Source organism: Mus caroli, chromosome 10 (genome assembly GCF_900094665.2).
Source record: "Mus caroli chromosome 10, CAROLI_EIJ_v1.1, whole genome shotgun sequence".
In the NCBI taxonomy this organism is placed as follows: Eukaryota; Metazoa; Chordata; class Mammalia; order Rodentia; family Muridae; genus Mus; species Mus caroli.
This window is the reverse complement of record NC_034579.1, coordinates 56,059,576-56,080,906: the sequence shown is the minus strand read 5'-3', so window position 1 is coordinate 56,080,906 and position 21,331 is coordinate 56,059,576. Positions and strand designations below refer to the sequence as shown.

At 49.3% G+C, this 21,331-nt stretch overlaps 1 protein-coding gene across 2 annotated transcripts in view; it reads right to left on the bottom strand.

Annotated features, from left to right (window-relative positions):
- Positions 1–2,889: 2,889 nt before the first annotated feature.
- Positions 2,890–21,331, bottom strand: part of Lrrc20 (leucine rich repeat containing 20) — a 105,774-nt gene continuing 87,332 nt past the window's right edge. The window contains exon 5 of one of the 2 annotated variants that reach the window (XM_021174314.2): positions 2,890–5,563. In XM_021174314.2, coding sequence (XP_021029973.1) covers positions 5,409–5,563 — 155 coding nt within the window. In that variant the 3' untranslated portion in view covers positions 2,890–5,408. The remainder of the gene's footprint in view (positions 5,564–21,331) is intronic. The other variant, XM_021174315.2, reaches the window with a different exon arrangement.

The window sequence follows — 21,331 nt, the reverse complement described above, 5'->3', positions numbered from 1 at the left end:
CGGATGGTTGTGAGCCACCGTGTGGTTGCTGGGATTTGAACTCAGGACTTTAGGAAGAACAGTCAGTGCTCTTACCCGCTGAGCCATCTCGCCAGCCCAGCAAAACACTCTTAAAGTAAAATTTAAAAATCTAAAACAGGTCCCTTCCTGGGACAACTAGATGTTGAGAATTCATGAGCACTAGTGCCCTGTGTTTCCTTCCTTCCTTCCTTTCCTTTTTTTTTTCTTTTTTTGAGACATAGTTTCTTTTTATAGCTCTTGCTGACCTGGACCTCTCTTTGCAGACCAAGCTGGTCTTGAACTCAGAGACTCACCTATCTCTGCCTCTTGAATGCTGGGATTAAACATGTGTGCCACCACACCCAGACCAGTGTCACCTTTCTTAGGGATGGGTCTGACCTGCTTGGCCCGGAGAGCCCAGCAGAGACTGAAAGCATGGTCTTGCAGTTTGAGAGCTTTTTTCTCTCAAACCTACCTCTTATCCTAGGCCTGCCCTGTGGTGGATTTGGTTTAATGCTTGTATTATGTTAATTGGGTCCCCAAAATTGCACAAGAATTTGAAGGTAAAATGCCAAGGGTCCCTGGCCTCCCCCAGTTGGTTTTGATTGGCGAAGTTGCCAGCAGCTAATGGCTGGGCAGGGAGACAGAGGCGGGACTTTAGGATTCCTGGGCAAAGGACCAGAGTCAGGAAGAGCGGCCCCAGGGCCCCCCACCCCACTGGGTCTAGGGCAACAAAGATGGAATATAGATTTTAGTAAGTAATAACGCAGGAATATCGGAGGGGAGGTGTTAGCCACATGGAGGTTTGGGAGTGGCCCAGCCATTAAGCTGTTTAAGACATATTAAAATATTAGGCTCTGTGTGTGTGTGGAGTGTGTGTGTGTCTTTCATTCGAGAACCCAGAACATTGGGTGGTGTAGTGTGGTCCATTTGAGTAGAGATTAACTGGCAACTGCAACACCGCCCTTTCTGCCCTTGGCTCCTCTTCCAGGAATCCACTGAGGTAAATGGCAACTCTCCCATTCCTTGGCTTTCTGAGAAGGGATGAGCACATTTCAAGCAAAGAGTAGCTTCAAGGTAGGACTCATGCTATGTTCTGGAAAGCTAACAATGCAAACCCTCTCACACTGTGCTGTCTCCAGCACGCCGCACTCTGTTAGTCTATCATCTTAGATACGGCCATTTCATCCCAGGAACCTCTGACCCAGAAAACAAAAGCAACAAACATCCTATTCAACTCAGAAAATTTCAGAATCACTTAAAGGAGGTGTCAGACTGCATTAATAGCAACGAAAATGCTAAAACTCTTTGACTCCTCTGCCCCTGATTGCTCCCTTACCATGTGCACACCCATCTTCATTTGTTTCTCTGTCCTTGACCTCACTCTATAGATCAGGCTGGCCTAGAACCCAGAGATCCACCTGCCTTTGCCTCCCCAGTACTGGGATTAAAGGTGTGTGCCACCACCACCCAGCACATGTCCAGTCCACCCGTCTTAACTGCACTGTAATCACCCTGTCTTGCTCAATGCTTTCTGTCTGCATGGAAGAACCTGCCTAAAATCCAGACTCCGCAGTCTCAGAGGAAACTCGCTACAAGAAGGGCAAGGGAGGCTTGTCTGTCAGCCAGCAAGTCAGAAGTCCTAAGAGCTGGTTGACAAGAAAGGCCTGGTTTGCAGGGGGGCATTTAATGGCAGAACACTTAAGAGTCCAAGAAACAGGGATCATGTGAGTTGCAGCAAGCTCCCTAGCAATCTCCTAGCACAGCCCCTCCATTCTGCAGCTGGGAACCAAGGCTTGGAGGGGGCACTGATTTCTGGAAATCACACAGCTGCTAAGACAGCACCAAGGGATTATAACACGTTAACAGCCATGATGAGCCTGGTACCTGCTGAGCACTTTCTGTGCCTCTTCAATAACAAACTGTGGTGCATCTGGCTTTACAATTCAATAAATTCAAGTTGGCCAATTTAACCTAAAAAAAAAAAAAAGCTTGAACCTAGAACAGCAGCTCTCCAGCTGGGACATCAAAGTCACCAGGGGGGTTTATTTGGGCAGCACCAGCCTGAGAGCTTCAGCCCTGAATCTGAAGTGAGCCGAGTTGCTGCACTTGTAACCAGCATCCAGCTCTCCTAGTCCATGACTCGGCTCACAGCACCAGGGACCCGGAGGAGTGGGAGACAATGTCTGGCACAGTAGGGGCTGACTGTGAGCTGTTCATTTTTCCCACAAGACAGTCCCCTCCGGGCCCACGTCTTCCTATTGTTCAGCAGGGTGCTGCTGCAGGCTGTCCATTCTGGGTGCCTGCCCCAAAGCAGCTTTCTTTACCTTGTGGTTTTGAGAATTCCTCCCCTGGGGCAGATGTAAACAATGTCTACCTCTCCACCCCTGTCAGACCAAAGTCTGGTTCCACTAAGGTTAAATCTGGGGAAATCACTGCGTATTTGGTTTCTTTACAGAGTGTGGATGACTTCACCCAGCATGGATAATGGCTTCCTTGTAACCACAGAGATGGAGCCTCTCTGTTAACATTCTCTAGCCTATATAATTGTATACAAATGGCTGGGAAAGCAGCTGGTATCTCACACTGTGGGTCTGATGAACTTCCTCACCAACTCCTTCTCTGAGGGAATGCCTGCCCCCCCCCCCCAGGCCACACCTTGCTCCTAAGGACACAGGCAGACAGGCAGGCCAACTGATCTAATGACCATACAGCCACTGTCCTGTCGTTCAGAGAATCAAGCTTTCCCCTTAAAGGTTGGTAGGTGACACCCTGCCCTCATTCCTGGGAGTTTGTATTGGAAGAATAAATCAAATACCACACATATACACCCAGAAAGGAAAAAAAGAAAAAGGAAAAAAAAAAAAAAGACACCAAGCACCAGCGGATGAGATTAGCACAGCATCTTTTATTGCAGACTGAAGTATGGGACTTCTTCACACTGTGAGCCTGGATCTGGAGGGTTCTGACTGCCCAAGCTTGCCCAGACAGGCCAGATCATAATGTCTAGGCAGCATAGAGAACAACTACCAGGAGCAACCCCGCTTGGCATGCAGGGATAGCCAGAGGTAGAGTGGGAAGACAGGGCATGCCTAACCATCACCTGGCGATCACTATCTCGACCGTTGTAGAGACACAAAGATGGGGAAACGATCTGAGACACAGGGGTCTCCCAGGGCGGAGCTGGGGGAGGCTGAACATATACTCAGATCTATGGAAGCAAGGAGGAGGGCCAGCCTTCACTCTGCACACACCCAGGTCGCCGCCTAGGCCCTCTGCTGATGCTCAAACTATGACATTCCTGGAAGAAATCAGCTACTGTACTTGCTGGGACAAGAACTAACTCTAACTTTGAAGGCCAGTGTAAGGTCTGAGATCCTGCATTTTAGCTTCCTCTTTACTGAAATGGAACTGTGTCTCACACAGCCCAGGGACTCTTTTTTTTTTTTTTAATTTCATGTATATAGATACACTGTCACTGTCTTCAGACACACCAGAAGAAGGCATCGGATCCCCCATTACAGATGGCTATGAGCCACCATGTGATTGCTGGGATTTGAACTCAGGACTTCTGGAAGAGCAGTCAGTACTCTTAACCTCGGAGCCAGCTCTCCGGCCCCGGGGATTCTTTTAGTCTAGGCCAAGGTTGGCCTAGAACTCCTGACCTTCCTTCCTGCTTCTACTTTCGGAGATCTGGGATTATAAGGGGGCATCACCATGTCTGACACTCTTCTTCTTTTACTTTGTCTGCTTTTGTTGCACTGAGATAGGCTCTCATTATACAGCATAGGCTGACCTCACCTCCACAATCCTATGGTCTCAGCCCCACCATGTGCCGGATCTCAGGTATACACCCCTGGAGGCTGCATTTTTAGCAAGCTGCTGTGAGCCTATCAACACTTAAGAGTTGCCAGGCTCTTGTATCCCTCTTCCTCTACAAGGTGAAACCCCCAACTCAGAGACACGGGGGGGTGGGGGTGGTGGTGGTGGAGGAGCCATTCCAGTCCGGGCTGTACCCAGCCCTTGCTTGGGCCCTGTGTCTACCTCCTCATCTGGCAGGCTGGCCTAGGGATGAGAGTGGAATGGGCAAGGTTTCTTCTAGGATACACAGCCATGATACCAGCAGTGCTCCCATGGCAACCCTACCGAGAGCCAGGAACACTGTGAAGAGACGCGGACCTGGACAAACTCCATGGTGGGTTTCTGCTCTGAACAACAGTTTGGGTTCTAAAGACAAAATGTTGGAGACAAAGTGGCCTAGCCCTGCCTGTGTCCTGGGGCCTCCACAGACCTATACAAAGGTGTAGACCAGCCAGGACCGGGGGCAGCTGATAGGCCTGCTGTTCAGGTGAGGAGGTAGACACATGGAGATTGAGGGGGGTCAGGGATGTCCCCAAGCACAGGCCTTAGCAGGGGGCAAGGGCCCAGCTGCCTCCTGGTAAATGCCACCGTTCTGGGCACACTGGGACAGCTGGTGACCCCTTAGACCACAGGCAAAGGTCATCAAGATGGCAGGTCATTATGGTGACAGCCTTGAGGTTGGTGGTACTGAGCCAGGGCGAGGCAACCAGGTTGTCATCCGAGGGAGGTCACAAGAGGAAGGTCAGGGTGAAGGAGGTCACCTAAGGACCTTGGATCCCAGTCATCACATGCAGGTGGCTTTGTCTTCTCTGGGCCACCTCTCTTATGGCCCTGTGGGTAATGTCTGACCAGGCCAGGCCATTTGCAGGGAGGGATAGAACGGAGTGTGTAGAAAGTCCTTCACACAATGTCTCGGGACAAGGAAGGATGAGCTGGCCAGATGTCTGTGGGGTTCTTCATAAATACTCGTGCCACAAGGCCCAACCAATGTCTGGGCTCAGGCTCTGACCAGTCCAGGGACCCTGATGGCCAGGACATGGCACCATGATGGGTGTCACTGTGTTCAGAAGGCAATAAATAGATGGAGGTGGTCTCCTCTCAGAATGGCGATTGACTCTCACACTAGAAACCAGGCTTCAAATCATAAGGTCCATCAAATGCCCAGCGAGGCTCATCCAGGAGCTTAGAGGGCGTCCGATGATGTGGAGACAGAACCTCTGAGGGGTCCCAGACAGGAAAGGCTTGCCGCAATTTTTCCTCCTCCCAAGTAACCAAGCTCAGAGAGAGCAAGAGACCTACCCAAGTCAGCTCAGCAGCTGTGATGGCCCTGAACCTAGGCTCTAGCCTCACCTCCCTCTTCCCTCTGGAGCACCAGGGCTCACTACAGTGCTAAGCTACCCACCCTGGCTTAGCTGTGCCCCTCCCTCTGTATGCTGCCTGGCCCACCCACCCCGCTCCCCAAGCTTGGCTTCCCATGGGCCTTCCTCCTCTCAGGGTGGCAGGCCAGTATCCTTTGTCCCTTGCTGGGTGAGCACAAGGAGTGTGTCCTAAGGCGGAGGGGCCCGTGTATCCTCTGGAGACATGAGCATATCAAACTTGATGAGCGGCGGGGCAATCACACGCACGTCGGCGCTCAGGGGGTTGAGGCGCAGGTTGATGACTCGCAGAGCTGGCATGGCGGCCAGCTTCTCCACTGGAACATCTGTTGGGAAGAGAGGGGACAGGTTAGAGAGATGGGGACCAGCAGGGTGGGAAGAAAGACAAAATGGAAAGACTTGGAGCATACAGAGAGACCAGGGCCTCTGATGCTCATGGACCACTGAGAATGGACTCAGCTCAGGGGTCCTATCCCTTTATAAAGGAGGGCCTTTTTTTTTTTTTTTTTTTTTTGTTTTTCGAGACAGGGTTTCTCTGTGTAGCCCTGGCTGTCCTAGAACACACTTTGTAGACCAGGCTGGCCTCGAACTCAGAAGTCGGCCTGCCTCTGCCTCCTAAGTGCTGGGATTAAAGGCGTGCGCCACCATGCAGGCTAACGGAGGGCCGTATAAAGGAGGCCCCAGGTTGGGCACGGATGCACATGCTACAACCCAAGCACTTGGGAAGTAGTGGTTGGAAGATTACGAGTTCAAGGTCACTCTCTACTGCATAGTGAATGAATCTGACAGCAGCATGGGCTACACAAGACCTTGCTTCCAAAACAGCAAGTAGCTAAGTGGGGATTGAATCAGGTTTCTGGCAGACAGAATCTCCGTATAAGCCACAATCTTACTCTTTTTTTTTTTGGTTTTTCGAGACAGGGTTTCTCTTTATAGCTCTGGCTGTCCTGGAACTCACTTTGTAGACCAGGCTGGCCTCGAACTCAGAAATCCGCCTGCCTCTGCCTCCCGTGTGCTGGGATTAAAGGCGTGCGCCACCACGCCCGGCTCATAATCTTACGCTTATGTAGGCTCCAATGTCCTGCTGCATAAAGAAAAGAAGAGAGCTGGTCACTATTGGGGCCGAAAAGCCCCTGGAATCTCAGTCTCCATCTTGTCCCTGGGCCATCATCTATTAACTAACATTCTTTGTTTCTTCTATCTTGTTGCTGTTAACTCGGGACACTTTATGACAGGGGGCTCTCTGGACATTTTACAACGGGGACATTCCTTTGGCATCAATGTGTTACCAAGCAATAACACTGGTTTGGCCTGTGCACCCGAGCCTGGTTTTCAGCTTTATAAACCCTCCATTTCCTAAAAGTAAATGAGACTTGAACAGAATTTTTGTCCTGTCTCCTTCCTTTGCGTCTCCTGATCCCAAATTTGTTATTGTTGCTCCCTTCCCTTGAGATCCCTGTTGTTTAAGTCCTGCAGGTTGGGGCAGGTCACAACAGCCTAGAATCAACCAACACACAGAGGAGCATGCGAATGACATGCATGGAATTGCAGCCTGCTGTCAAAAACAGCAGCATTCAGACACATGCTTTAACCCAAATCAGCTCTGCAAATACAGTGCTGCTGAAAGAGGGTGGGTACAGAGTCCCATTCGGCATCTTCAACAGTCAGGGACAACAAGCAGAGCACAGACTCCCAGAGCCGGAAGAAGTCAGGGTGAGGCATCCATCTTGGAAGTGGATGGTGGTGGTGGCCGCACACTGTCACGGGAGCAGTCAGTGCCACCGAAGGAACACTGAAAATCGTCATGATGGCAAACTTTATGTCATTTACAGTTGCTACCATTTTTTATATTTATTTGCGATATTATATACATTTATTTACATATTTGTATATATGCATGTGAATATATATGTATATAAGTATAGATGCATGAGTATATATGCATGTGAGTATATGTATATGTGAGTATATATGTGTATGAGTATATATACATGTGAGTATATATGTGTGTGAGTATATATGCATGTGAGTGTATATATATGCATGTAATATATATGCATGTGAGTATACATGCACGTGAGTATATACGTATGTGTGAGTATATATGTGTGTGTGTGTGTGTGAGTATATATATGTGTGTGAGTATATATGTATGTGTGAGTGCAACTGAGCACTTGTAAAGAACAACCATCCCAAACTGGTCTCTCCTTTCACTATGTGGCTCTCTGAGACTGTCATCAGATCATCGGGCTTGGCAGTAAATGCCTTTACCCACAGAGCTATTTTGCTGGTCCTGTGGCACAAGGTTTTAAATTAGTAATATACCATGCTGAAGTCCACCGAACTGTACACTTTCCATGTAGGAAATGTGTGGCATGTGGTACATTGCAATACAGTGATTAAGAAAAAAGCTGGTTTCGAGGCCGGTGATGTGACACAGTTGATAAGAGTATGTGCCTAGCTTGCTTGAAGCTGTGAGCTCAGTCCTAGGGATGGATAAACCAGTTGTGGAGACACACACCTGTGACCTCAGCACTTGGGACGTAGCCGTGGTAGCATCAGAAAATTCACGACCATCTTCAGTTACATAAGGACTTCGAGGCTAGCCTGGGCTACTTGTGCCCTTGAGGAGTCCTTAAAGCAGAAATATGCTTTATCCACTCACCACTTGTAGACCATGAGGACCTGGACAAGACAATGGCCCTTCGTGGCTATACTGGCTCAAAATGTGACATCATCAGGACTCCCTACATCACGTCCCCTGTGTCACATGCCTATAGGAGTGCCCTGGATGGTCAAGCACAAGCTGGGCTTCTCAGGAATCATACATAGCTTAGGGTCCCAAATGTTAATGTGTACAACGAAGAAATCAGGTTTCAAGTTATCACCCATTCAATTCATCTAAGGACAACAGGGCCTCCCTCAAAACACACCGAAGGCACTTTGTCAAAAATATAGGTAGTAATGACCTGATTTAAGTTCCAGTACCGTCTGAAATGGGGTGGCTGAGAATATAGTTCACCTCCTAAAGGACTTGCAACCTGAGAACCTGAGTTAAGCTCCTGGAGCCCACGTGGAGGAAGAAGAGAGCTGATATTCACTAGTTCTGACTTCTACATGGACACTGTGGTGTATACCCCGCCCACAAGACATAAGCACAAAAACTAATGCCAGGCTGTGGTAAGCGCATGCCTTGAATTCCAGCACTCAGGAAGCAGAGGCTGGCGGATCTTTGTGAGTTCGAGGCCAGCCTGGTCTACAGAGCCAGTTCCAGGACAGCCAGGACTCTACAGATAGACCTTGTCTCAAAAACAAACAAACAAACAAACAAACAAAACAAAACAAAAAACACCAACCAAACAAACAGATGAATGGCTACAATGTATCAGCAAGCCCATAGACAGCCCAGCTTTCCTCCACAGTAGTTTCTAGCCCTGTCCTGAGCCTTACTTTCCTTTTCCCCAGGGTTCTATGGGGACACAGATGCTCAGCTGTAAGCCTACAGATGCTCAGCTGTGCACCTGCGCAGGTGCACAGTTGCACAGTCGCCTTGAAGGTTGTTGTGACCACTCTTGTCAGTATGGTGCTAGATTCCTCCACCATATAATTAACTGCCGTTGGGTGGGGGTTTTTTTCCTCCTCATTTGCAAATAACTAGAACTCTGTGGGGACACAATTTAAGAACAGGCAAGCAGAGTCTCCTCATCAATGGTTCCCACCCACTGCCATGGCCTTGGGGTCTGCAGATGGTTCTTGCCATATCCATCTTCATGATAACTGCAGGGCGACGGCTTTCCAATGCCCCGAGTTGCTCAGCCTTGCCCTGTATAACACAGGCTGTCTTTCCTGGACGCCCATCTGGTTCTTAACAGAGATGCCTATGCTTCTACTGATTTAGGGCTGCCGTGTTTAATGAATTTGCTACTCAGTTTGTTCCAGATCTGGCCTGTGGGAGCCCCTTCAAACTGGCTGCTGGCTTTTGTTTTTTTGTATTTTGTAGTGCTGAGCTCACAAGCAAGTGTTCTGTTTTATACTTCCGCCCCTGGCCCCGGCTCTGTGGGTTGGCAAGCGCCCATCATTTTGGGATGTATTAAGGCATGCTGTGGGATCCATTTACAAGGCTTTGAACATATCTAATCACCTGCTTGAACTGCAGCCAAGTGTACCATGGCCTGTTCCTTGCTGCATCTTCCCCTGTCCTCTGCCAGTGATGGACATAGAGGCCGCATCAGTTGCCCTTAAAGGCTAGCGTGAGAATGCCTTTGGCTGCCTGCCAGGAGGAACACAGTCAATGGCTCCATCAAAGGATTTGTGAAGGCTGCCTTTGAAGGTTCCTGGACCCTAGCTCTGGTCAGCCTGCCTCCCCTGAGGCTGTCAGGCCTGACTACTCCCATATCCATGGCAAAGATACACCCCAGACCTTCATGGAGATCCCTTGTTCTCCCTCCTGACACACACCATAAGTCCTTTGGGGATGGTGAATAGCGCCCAGGGCTCTATGGCCAGGAGGTGGTGGACCCTGAAGGCTCCCAGAGCAACAGATGCTACCCTCCCCTCTAGGCTCGGTTGCTAGGATGAAAACAAAGAGAGGCTACTAGCTCTGGTCACTCTTTCTCTGTCTAGGTGCCGGAGCCCAGGAAACCAGGGCAGCTCAGGGACCCGCCTCTCTGCCCACTTCACAGATGGGGAGCCTGAAGCCAGAAAAACCTAGCTTGGGGATATTTGGTTACTGAGCAGAGCAGGGGCCAAATGGGCTCCAAAGCATCTTCTACAAGGGGCATGCTACTGTAGGCATAGGTTGGGAGAAAGCGACCTAAAGGCTCTATGCCTGATAAGTGGGTGGCTCCACGCCTATGGGACTTCCCAGGGGCCTCTTTTCCCCAAAGCAGTTAAGGCTAGCACAGGTCTAACCAAATGGGACTTTGCAATGACACAGGCTTCTGGGACCTCTGGGCTAAGCTGAGTTTTGTTGCTGATAGAATTTTTGGTTGTTATTACTTGTTTTTATTTTTCTTCAGGGACTCGTGTATTGAAGGCTGGCCTTGAGTGTGCTATGTAGCCAAGAATGACAGAATTCTGGATCCTTTTGTCTGTACCTCCTAACAGTTGGCAGCCTGAAGCCAGGCTCTGAAGTAGGCTATGGAGGTATTGTGAATCACTCAATACTGATAGCTTCATATCCAGACTCCAGTCTTCAGCAAGTGCATACCAGATCTCAGCTGCCCAACTACCTCCCCAGCCCTCCCCGTTCTCAGGACCATGATTAACATGATCTACTAGGTAGGACAAGGTCCAGAGAGGTTAAAAGACTCATGAAGGGGCACACAACTAAGTAATAAAGCAGGGGGCATATGATGGCAGGCGGGCTGGCTACTGGCCCTGTGTCCTTTCTGCCATTTCCCAAGCACTTTACAATCCGGCTTGTGCTGCCTTCTTTAGCTTGCACAGTGAAACCCAGCAAGAAGACAGCCTACAAGATCCATGTTGGAGTATCACCTCCTGCTTGATAAGTAGGAACTACTGCAGATGGAAGGAAGGACAGGGTGATCTCCAACAGGCTAGGAGAGGCCAGAATGCAGGTCAAACATCCCCCCCCCCCCAGTGGATGGAAAGCAAACGTGATTGATGTCTGTCAGTGCCCACCCACTTCCTTGTACTTCCAGCTGAACACCTGCTACAGCCGGGCAAACTCTTTGCTGTTCCTTGTTGACTGTGGGGATAGTGGCAAGAAGATAAAGGCTCATTCGTTTCTAGACAGCGGCTGAGAGGAGGTAACCAGGCAACACAACCCCCTACGCCCCATCACCAGGAATCAGGAAACCCCCTTGTGTTTGGCTTAATGAGGTCAAGTCATTTCATTGATACAAACTTCCATGGGGCACAGAGGGAAACGAAGGCCCAGATATAACTGGAGTGTTAGTGTGAAATCCCACGCTCCCGCACTACCAACAGGCTAGGCTGGGCATCCTGTCTGATACGCAGATTAAAGAGATAAGAGATAAGAGATGAGGTGAAGGCAGAGTGGAGAGGTAATTAATCAGCATTAGGAAGATCTGATGAGGAAGAGAGGGGATGCTGAGCCAGGGAAAGGGAACAGAAGGCCTTCTTGCAGCCAACCACTAGCGCAGACGTGCAAATATCAACACGATCAGTAATGAATGATTTTAACATGGAGAGAGAGTTCAAAGGCTTGATGAGAAGTCTCTGAGCTGCACAGACACATTCCCAAAGTGCTGGCCTTCAGATGCACAGACAAAAGTAATGCTGGGGCTGGAGAGATGACTCAGCGGTTAAGAGCACCGACTATTCTTTCAGAAGTCCTGAGTTCAATTTCCAGCAACCACATGGTGGCTAACAACCATCTGTAATGGGATCTGATGCCCTCTTCTGGTGTGCCTGAAGACAGTGTGTACTTACATACATGAAATAAATAAATCTTTTGAGAGAGAGAGAGAGAGAGAGAGAGAGAGAGAGAGGCTGTCGGCAAGATTAAAGATGGAGCAGCTGCATCCAGGTGTGGTGTCCCACGCCTTTCATCCCAGCACTAGGGAGACAGAAGGTGATCTCTGAGTTTGAGGCCAGCCTGAACTAGAGAGCTAGTTCCAGGACAGCCAGGGCTACATGGATAAACACTGTATCAAAAACAAAACAAAACAACAAAAACAAAAACAAAAACAAAAACAAGAAACAAGAAACAAAAAACCCAAACCACAAGAAGAAGATTGGCCAAGTGTAGAGGAGACTTGACTGGGTCTCCCCTGAGTCTGGCCTAGAAAGCACATCTCACACAAATAATGGAACAGAAAGGTCAGAGGCCAAACAAGATTAGCTACAGCCAGCTGGATAGTGGTACATGCCTTTAATCCCAGCACTCAAGAGGCAGAGGTAGGGGGACCTCTGAGTTCATGGCCAGCCTGGTCTACAGAGTGAGTTCTGGGGCAGCCAGGGCTACACAGAGAAACCTTGTCTTGAAAAACAAAAACAAACAGACAAAAAGATCAGCCATAGCCATGCCCAGAGCTGCCATCATTCGAACTCCTGACGAGAAATTATATGCTAAATAAGTCATTGAAACTGCCTAGGACCCAACAGCAACCAGTCTGGGTTGCCCTCACTGGCATGGTGGGGGTCACCAGCCATGGGAACCGTGCACACAAGCTGGCTCGCCCTGGTCATCTATAAACACACTGATTGGTTTGAGCTGTTCTCATTGACAGAGGCTCACCCTAGGGGAAGGAGAACTCCACAGAAGTGGGCATCCCTGAGTTCCGTCATACATGCTGACAGCTCTATTACCCCCATGTCCTCTGCCATCTCTGAAGTTTACTAAATAAACCCTAACCCTTGGAAGGAATTCTCTTATGCAATTATCTCCAACCCCGGGGTGTTTGCTGAGGGCCTCCGTACTCCAGTTCATACTTGGAAGCATCCTGACTTGGAAGGGACCCAGCCTCTTCCAGGACCACCCCCCCACCCCCATCTGCTTCAGGAAATCTGACTCCTGTAGTTTAGCAACCACCTCTGCCTTCCCTAGGGGACAGCTTTGAGCAGAAATGGCCTCCTCTTGCCATGGCAACTGAGGGTCTCAGGCCATGGCAACTTACAGCTTACCCCACAAAAGAGGAGGGATTATTTTGTTTCTCCACTCAGACCCAGTTCTGAACACACACACACACACACACACACACACACACACACACACCCTTCTCCTGTGGCCGACGTTCCTGACAGTATCGATCTCGGTCATCTAGGATTTCCCTGCAATATCAGCATGGTAAATCTTTCCCTTTCGAAGCTGGCCCGGGATCACTGCCCTTTAACTGTTGGCTCACCCACCATGTAGACGTTAAAAAAAAATCATCACATTTATTTAGCACGCGCGCGCACGCACGCGCGCGCACACACACACTGTAGCACCTGTGAAGGTCAGAGGACAACTTGCCAGGGTCAGCTTTTATGTTCACCATGTGGGCCCCAGGGATCAGACTCAGGCCATCAGGGTTGGTGGCAAGTGACTTTACCCACTGAATTGTCTCTCCCACCACAGACAGTCCTTTTGAAAGGAGGGACAACCTTTTAAAAGTTGTACCTCAAGTCCCTGGCGGGTATGTCTTTTCCTTGTTAAGAACAAGGCTCACGGACACTGTTTCAGTTTGCCTCTCACCGCTGGATCTGCCTAAGAACTGAGAGACGGCTCAGCGTTAAGAGTGCTTGATGCTCTTGCTGAGGGCTGGAATCTGGTTCCTAGCACCCACCCCAGGGGGTTCATAACCACTGGTAATTCCAGCTCCAGGGGGACCCAAGGCCCTCTTCTGACCTCTGCAGGAAGACCTCCCCATAAAGGCACAACTAAAAATAAAATAAATCTTGGGGCTGCGGATGGCTCACCAGTTAAGAGCACTGGCTGCTCTTTAGAGGACCTGTGTTTGATCCTCAGCATCCGCACAGCAGCCCACAAGCATCTATAACTCCAGTCCCAGGGGATCACATGGTCTCTTCTGGCCCCGGGGTGGGGGTGGGGGCACCTAGCACTAACGTGGAACACTCATACATGCAGACAAAACACCCATATATATAAAATGATAAAAATTATTTTTCTAAAGCTAAAAGAAAAAAAAAAAAGAACAGAGGCCAAGTTGATTCTCAGACCACAGGAAGCAAATAACAGTTTAGACTCTTTCAAATGTCATCCAGTCTCTCTGTGCAGTATAAATGGGCTCGATGTAGTTCTTGGCCTGACAATTTAAAGTAAAACAAAACCAATGATAACTAAACACTAGCCACAGCAAAAGGTTTCAGAGCGTGGTTGCATAGACAGACGGGTCTTCATTTATAGAATTCTGGTACAGATTTGAGTCCATATCCCTTATTAATGAGTACAAGTGAGACATTTACATTTGAATAAAGAAAGAACTGGGGTAGGGACAAAAGGCATGCGTATAATTAAGGGATCCTGGTGAAGCTTATCTCACTCTAGTCCTTCAGTGGGGTCTCAGAAATGAATTATTCAACTGTCAAATGCAACCATCACTGACTGGGACCCATACAGTTCTGGCAAGATGACGGGCTCCCAGTTGAGGATGCCTACATGTTGAGGGGAGGGGCACAGGGATTGTCTGTCCTGCCAGCCTTTGCTGCTCCTGGAATCCAAGGTAGGAGAGTGACTCATCTCTGTGTTGTCAGCCTCAAAAAGCTTGTGAGAGTGTGTGTATGTGTGTGTGTGTGTGCCTGTGCGCTGGAATCGGCGAGCGTTCCTAAGTGATTAACAAGCCTGGCAGACAGGAGTAAAAGTCAAGGAGACAGACACAGATAAAGGCAGAGATGGCAGGCTTTTGTCCTGCTTTGAGTGACCTGTAAGTCCAAGCGAGAAGTCAATCCTTTTAGCAAAAGCTGCTTCTAAGTGCCTGTTACACAGGAGCGTGGCAGCTTCTCTAAGAGGGCCCAGCAGAAAGATACTTCTAGAAACTGAAGGCTGACGCCCTGTTCTAAAAGGTTCTTCACAATGATCCTGTCTTAGTTAGGGTTCTATTGCTGTGACGAGTCACCATGACCAAGGCACCTCTAACAAGGGGAAACATTTAATTGGGGCTGGCTTCCCATCTTAGAGGTTTAGTCCATTATCACGCTAGGAAGCATGGTAGCGCCAAGGCAGACACGGTGCTGGAGAAGGAGCTGAGAGTTCTCCATCTTGATCCACAGGAACAGGAAGAGACACCGGGACTAGCTTGAGCCTCTGGGACCTCAATGTCTGCCCTCAGCAACACACTTCCTCCACCATGGCTCCTGGAGGCCATTTCCATTCAAACCACCACAGATCCACTTCACAGATAAAGAAACTGAGCCCCAGATTCTTGATGACCAAGGTTGTCAAGGCAGGGTATCAAACAGGAAGGACAGACCCTGATCCTAACATCCACCTGAGGGGACAGGGACAAAGGGAGACACTAATCAACCTTCTCTAGGCCTTGTCACCTCGACTGTCACAGTGCTCCCACCTCAGAGACGGTGCTCAGATCTGCTAAACCATTCTACCTTTCTTCCTGACACTGAAGACCAAAGCTCTTGCCTCAGTTCTCTAGTGGGGACTGAACTGGGGCACTGCTAAGACCTATCTCCATGGTGGACTTCATGACTTCTCTGTCTCTCTACCTGGGACTCGAGGGGTCTGCACAGTGGCTGGTGTCCCTGGAAAGGATCTCCCTGCCACAGCTTGCTGGGTGCTGCAGCCCAGCCTTGGAGGACAGCTAGGGACTCCAGGCCCAGCGAGATGCTGGCTACTTTGGTCCCTGCTTCTTCCATACCTACCTGCATGTCTAAGCTTTTCTTTGAATCCTCTTAAAGCACAGAGCGGCTGGCTTGCTGCTCTCCAGCTAGAGTGACAAGCAGCTCTGAGGTAGGAGCTGTGGAGCTGCAGACCGTGTCAACGCTGGCACAATTGACAAACCGGAGCAGTTTCACTACAGGTGACAAGCCTGAGATGCCAGTCAGGAGCTCTGGGATGAAGCTTAAGAAAGATCATTTATACTCCCCGCATCTGAACGAGAGGCCGAGGCGGTGAGATAATGGAGAATGGAGAATGGTCTGTGCCTCAGGATGAGAACACCAAGTGTGTCTGCGTCAAATGCGGTTCCCTGGGCCAGAGCATATCACTCTATCACTAATAATGGAAAAGGCCTTGTCACTCTGGCCTACACTTCCTCTCAGAGCTGGGGACCTCCTTACATCCTGCTGCTCCTCTAATTCTAGCTCAAAGGCCACCTCTGGCCATGTTCCTTGGTGCCCCCTCCAAACTCTTATATAACATTTTGTTGCTGTTTTAAAGGGGTTTTTTTGTTGTTTGTTCTTTGGTTTTTTTTTTTAAGTGTGCACGTGTGCACCCTTGTCTAAAAGATGGAATCAGATCCCCTGAAGCTGGGATTACTGGCAATTAGGAGCCATATATAGATGCTGAGACCCAAACTCAGGTCTCCTGGAAAGGCTGCAAGCATTCTTAACCACTATCTTTCCAGCTTCCTGTTTCCATTCTGCAGCAAGTTCCCAGGTAGCTTAGACTGGTCCCAAACTCACGATGTAACCAGGGCTGACCTGATTCCTAATGGCCTTGCTGTTACCTTCCAAGTGCTGGGATTACAGGCATGTACCACTGTACCCTGCTTCTTTTTACTAAAATAATAATAATAATAATAATAATAACAACTATTATTATTATTATTGTGTGTGTAAGTAGATGTTTTGTATACATGTGTATTTGTGCACTATGTATGTACCTTGTGCCTGCTGAGACCAGACAATAATATCAGATACCCTGGAATCAGATGGTTGATAGCCATCATGCGGGTACTGGGAATCGAACCTGGGTCCTCTGCAAAAGCAGACAGTGCCCTTAACCTCTGAGCCGTCTCTCTAGATTCTCCTTTTATGTTTTGCATTCTGGAGCAGCTTCTGTCTCCTTCAGCTGTAGGATGTATGAGATGAGGTTCTAGAATCCTCTCATGAAGCCAAAGCAAAACTCTCCAAGAATTCGGGTGTGGTGGGCCACCTGAATATGCTGAATAACCCCAGCAGTTGTGGGGCTCTGGTGGGGGGTAGGGATGTAGTTCAGCTGACAGAGTACCTGCCTGGCACGTAGGAAAACCCTCAGTTATCCCCAGCACTGCATAACCAGCTCAGGGGTGGTGCTACACATCTGTAACTTTATCATTTGGGAGGTAGAGGCAGGAGGATCAGAAGTTTAAGGTCATCCTTGGTAAGGTCACATCTTTCACAAAAGAAGGGACTGTCTGAGGCAGGAGGACTAGGAGTTCGAGGCCCATCTGGGATACATACTGAACAAAAACCTGACCGATTCTTTTAAATTTCTCTTGGTCCACTCCTGTATGGAAGGGATTGCAAAGCCTTGTGTCCTAGGTGGGGGCTTTAGCCAAAGACTTGCCAAACCTTGCTGAGAAAGACCGCAATCAGGATAAATGCCCTGCTCTCCCGGATGCTCCTTCTTGGGCTCTATCGATGGGAGGCTGGGTAATCAATCCTGGCAGTGTCCAAGTAGGCAGAATTTACAGACATCACTGCCCTGAAGCCAGCTTGACTTCCTCTTGCTGGTCATTAGCACTATTGACCAGTTGTGTGAATCTAGAGGGAACGGCTGAGAGGCAAAGTAATGTTCTGAGTAATGTTCTTCATCTGTGTGACCCCAAGGCCCATAAGGATGCTGAAAGGAGTAGGGAGAGGAGGAGGGAGAGGAAGAAGAGGAGGGAGAGGAGGGGGGAGGAGGAGGGAGAAGAGAAAGAGGAGGAGGAGGAAGAGGAGGAGGAGGAAGAGGAGGAGGAAGAAGAGAAAGGAGAGGAAGAGGATGAGGAAGGGGAGGAGGAAGGGGAAGAGGAGGAGGAAGGGGAAGAGGAGGGAGAGGAGGAGGAGGAGGAGGAGAAGACTGGGAGACTGGGTGCAGGTAAGTGTAGAGGGGTGGTGTTTCCAGCATGGAGTTAATTAGCAGAGGTTAGTGTATCTGGAATGACTTTAGATTCTTGGGAATCCAGGCTGGCTGGAAGCAGGGCCTGGCTTCTATCTAAGCCTCGTAGCAACTCTTGGTGCCTAGAAACTAAACCAAGTAAGATGAAGGATGCTATGCAGAGCACAGCTTCGCATCCCACTCAAAATGCCACAGACAGGCACATAAAATCAGGTGACCCAGTTGAGATGGCAGGGGGAGGCACGAGGAGGGTATGGTGCTTACAACAGGGCAGCATCTGGGACACACTCAGTTCCTCAGACTATGCCAGTGGCTGGCTGGAAGCCAGGTAGGGGAGCCACCAGGACTCTCCCATCTCCTCAACACCAATAGAAAGGCAGGAAGCCAGCCTCCTGCCTTCATGGAGAAAAAGCATAAAGCTGGTTTCAGACAATCCCTCATGTTGGGTTCCAGCCTTTGGCAAGGCTATGTATGATGGGGAGTCCTAAACCCACTACTGAAGAGATGGGGCCTGAGATTCAGACCCCAGTCTCGAAATCAGTGTCATACAAGGCTACATAGTAAATATGGCCAATACAGGCTTCACCAGCTGGCCTTCAAATCAAGATCGTCTTGCTTCTACCTTCCCCCGGGAGATGTGTATCACCAGGCCTGTGGTGTGTACTCTTCATACATATGGGATGTGCATGCATATGCAAGTAGAGGCCAGAGGTCAACATCAGATGTCTTGTTCTATGGTTCTTTCTCACGGAACCTGGAGGGTCACCCTTTAGCTAGCCAGGCTGGCCAGTGAGCCTCAGGGTGCCCGTCTCTATTTTCTTAGACCTCAGATCATAGATGTGCAACACCATCTGTCGCCTAACGTTGGCAGTAGTCAACTTGACACACTTGGAAAGGAGGAACCTCTCACTTGAGGACTTGCCTCCATTAGACTGGCCAGTGGGCATGTCTGTGGAGCATCTTGATAGACATGGTACCAGCCCACCATGGGAGGTACCATTCCTTAGGCCAGAGAGTTTGGGCTGTTTTTGCCTTGGTTCTGGCTTCAGGCTCCTCCCTCCTCCCTGCCTTGGCTTGCCTTTGTGATGGATATAACCTGTAAACCAAAACAAACCTTTTTCTTGCCAGGTTGCATTTGCATGGTGTTTTATCACCATGGAAAGCAAACCGTGCCTGGCTTTTTTTTTTTTTTTTTTTTTTTAATAGGTGCTGGGGATCTTAACTCAAGTTCTCATGCTTGCAAGAAAAGCACTTTGCTGCCTCAGCCGTTCCCCCAACCCCTGTGTGTACTTAGGGTCCCAGATAGCTCATGACTGCCTCAGGCTTACTAGGTAGTTGAGGATGACCTTAAACTCCCTAACATTCCTTTCTCTCAAGGGCTGGGATTACAGAATATACCGCATGCCCACAGTGCCTGGGTTTTAACCTCTCTGAGATGGCCTGGTGCCTCACTGCCTGCTGGGTGCAGCCATGGGCACATCAAGAGGACCACGAAATGTTTTCCAGGGATGAGGGAGTTACTGAGGGGCATGTGATAGGCAACCGTTTGGAGAGGATGGGAAGGAAGACTGCAGTTTCTTTTTTCAAGACAGGGTTTCTCTGTATAGCCCTGGCTGTCCTGGAGCTCACTTTATAGACCAGGATGGCCCTGAATTCAGAGATCTACCTGCCCTTGCCTCCCCAGTGCTGGGATTAAAACTGTGCCACTGAGTAACAGAGACAAAGTTTGGAGCTGAGACAGAAGAAAGGACCATCCAGAGGTTGCCCCATCCGGGGATCCATCCCATATACGACCACCAAACCCAGACACCATTGCATATGCCAGCAAGATTTTGCTGACAGGACCCTGATATAGCTATCTTTTGTTAGGCTATGCCAGTGCCTGGCAAATACAGAAGTGGATGCTCACATTCATCTATTGGATGGAACACAGGGCCCCTAAAGAAGGAGCTAGAGAAAGTACCCAAGGAGCTAAAGTGGTCAGCAACCCTATAGGAGGAGCAACAATATGAACTAACCAGTACTCCCCAAAACTGTGTCTCTAGTTGCATATGTAGCAGAGGATGGCCTAGTCGGCCATCAATGGGAGGAGAAGCCCTTGGTTTTGCCAAGATCATATGTCCCAGTACAGGGGAATGCCAGGGCCAGGAAGTGGGAGTGGGTGGGTTGGNAAGCAGGGCGGGGGGAGGGTATAGGGGACTTTCGGGATAGCATTTGAAATGTAAATGAAGAAAATATCTAATAATAATAATAAAATGGTTTGAACACAAGGGGGAAAAAGTGTGCTACCATGCCCAGCTGCCTGCAGTTTCTTAAGGATTCAGAAGAAACCTAGAACAATCTCCTACCTACACACAGATACAACATGTCAGAAGTGTGAGCCACAAGAAAAGGAAAGAAAGAAAAGCCCTGGCTTCTATGACACCTTCCTCCCACAGGCCGACATGGAAGGTGGCCGAGTGGGCAGAAAGGAGGCCACTCACTAGTCACATAGACTTTCTTAAAGTCTCTGTACCCGGATCTGACATGCAATGAAGTCTGGCTGCAACAGTTCTCTTTAGAAATAACAGTCTGCCTCTGGAGACAGAGGAATGAGAAACTCAAAGCATCGGCTAGCAGCTCATCACCACTCCTGCCCTGGCCTGCTCTCCCTCCTCTGGTCAGCACCAACCCACCAGGGCTCCAGCTTGGCTGCTCAGAGAGCGAGACAATTTCTCTTGTTTCTCAAGTGTCTGCCACTCTCTCCTCTCGTAGGCTCTAACTGGGGGGCTGGAACTGTGTAATGGGCTGTCAGAAGCTCAATGCCTAGGATGGTGGGGTGACAGGCTGCAAGAGAGAAAAGTAACCAAGGTAGTGAGTTTGGGGCGTCAGGGATTGGGTGTGTGTGTGTGTGTGTGTGTGTGTGTGTGTGTCAGCACAGCACCATACCTAGGGTCCAGGAGATGGCTTAGTTGAGTAAGATACAAGTCACAGAGCTTAACTATTCTGTCCCCCTGCAGAATGTCACCTCCTATGACCAGGTTTAGTGTTTCTTTTCCCAAAGAACTATACACTTCTCCAGAGGTTTGGGGTGGGGGGTTAGTTAGAGCTTTTCCAGGGACTGAAATGGGGTTTTGTCTGGGTTTGCATATGTTTCTGAGTAGAAGAGACCCTATCCTGAGTTGGAATATGCTCATTTGATAGAAGGTCTGGCCTAGCTCAGCTCCAGTCTTGCCTGCACACTGGAATCGTCTGGAACAGTTATTTTCTACTGTGTATGATGTGTGGGTGTGGGTGAGGGTGGGGGTGCTTGTAAATGAGCTTCTATGATTCTCCTCTCTCCGCCTCACATCCCTTTGTAGATGTGCTGGGATTACACATGTGTCACACAACTGTATCTGGCTTCCTGTGGATTCTCAGGCTTGGGATTCCTCGCACTTGCTCCTCCGAGCCACCTCCTGAATGAACCCCATCTGCAGAGTTTAAAAACGTTCCGAATCACGATTCCAACACAAGAGAGTCTGTTTTAACAGGTGTAGGATGTGATCCCGATTTGATGTGTTTAAAATGGATGACTTAAGCTGGCCGTGGTGGCGCACACCTTTAATCCCAGCACTCGGGAGGCAGAGGCAGGCGGATTTCTGAGTTC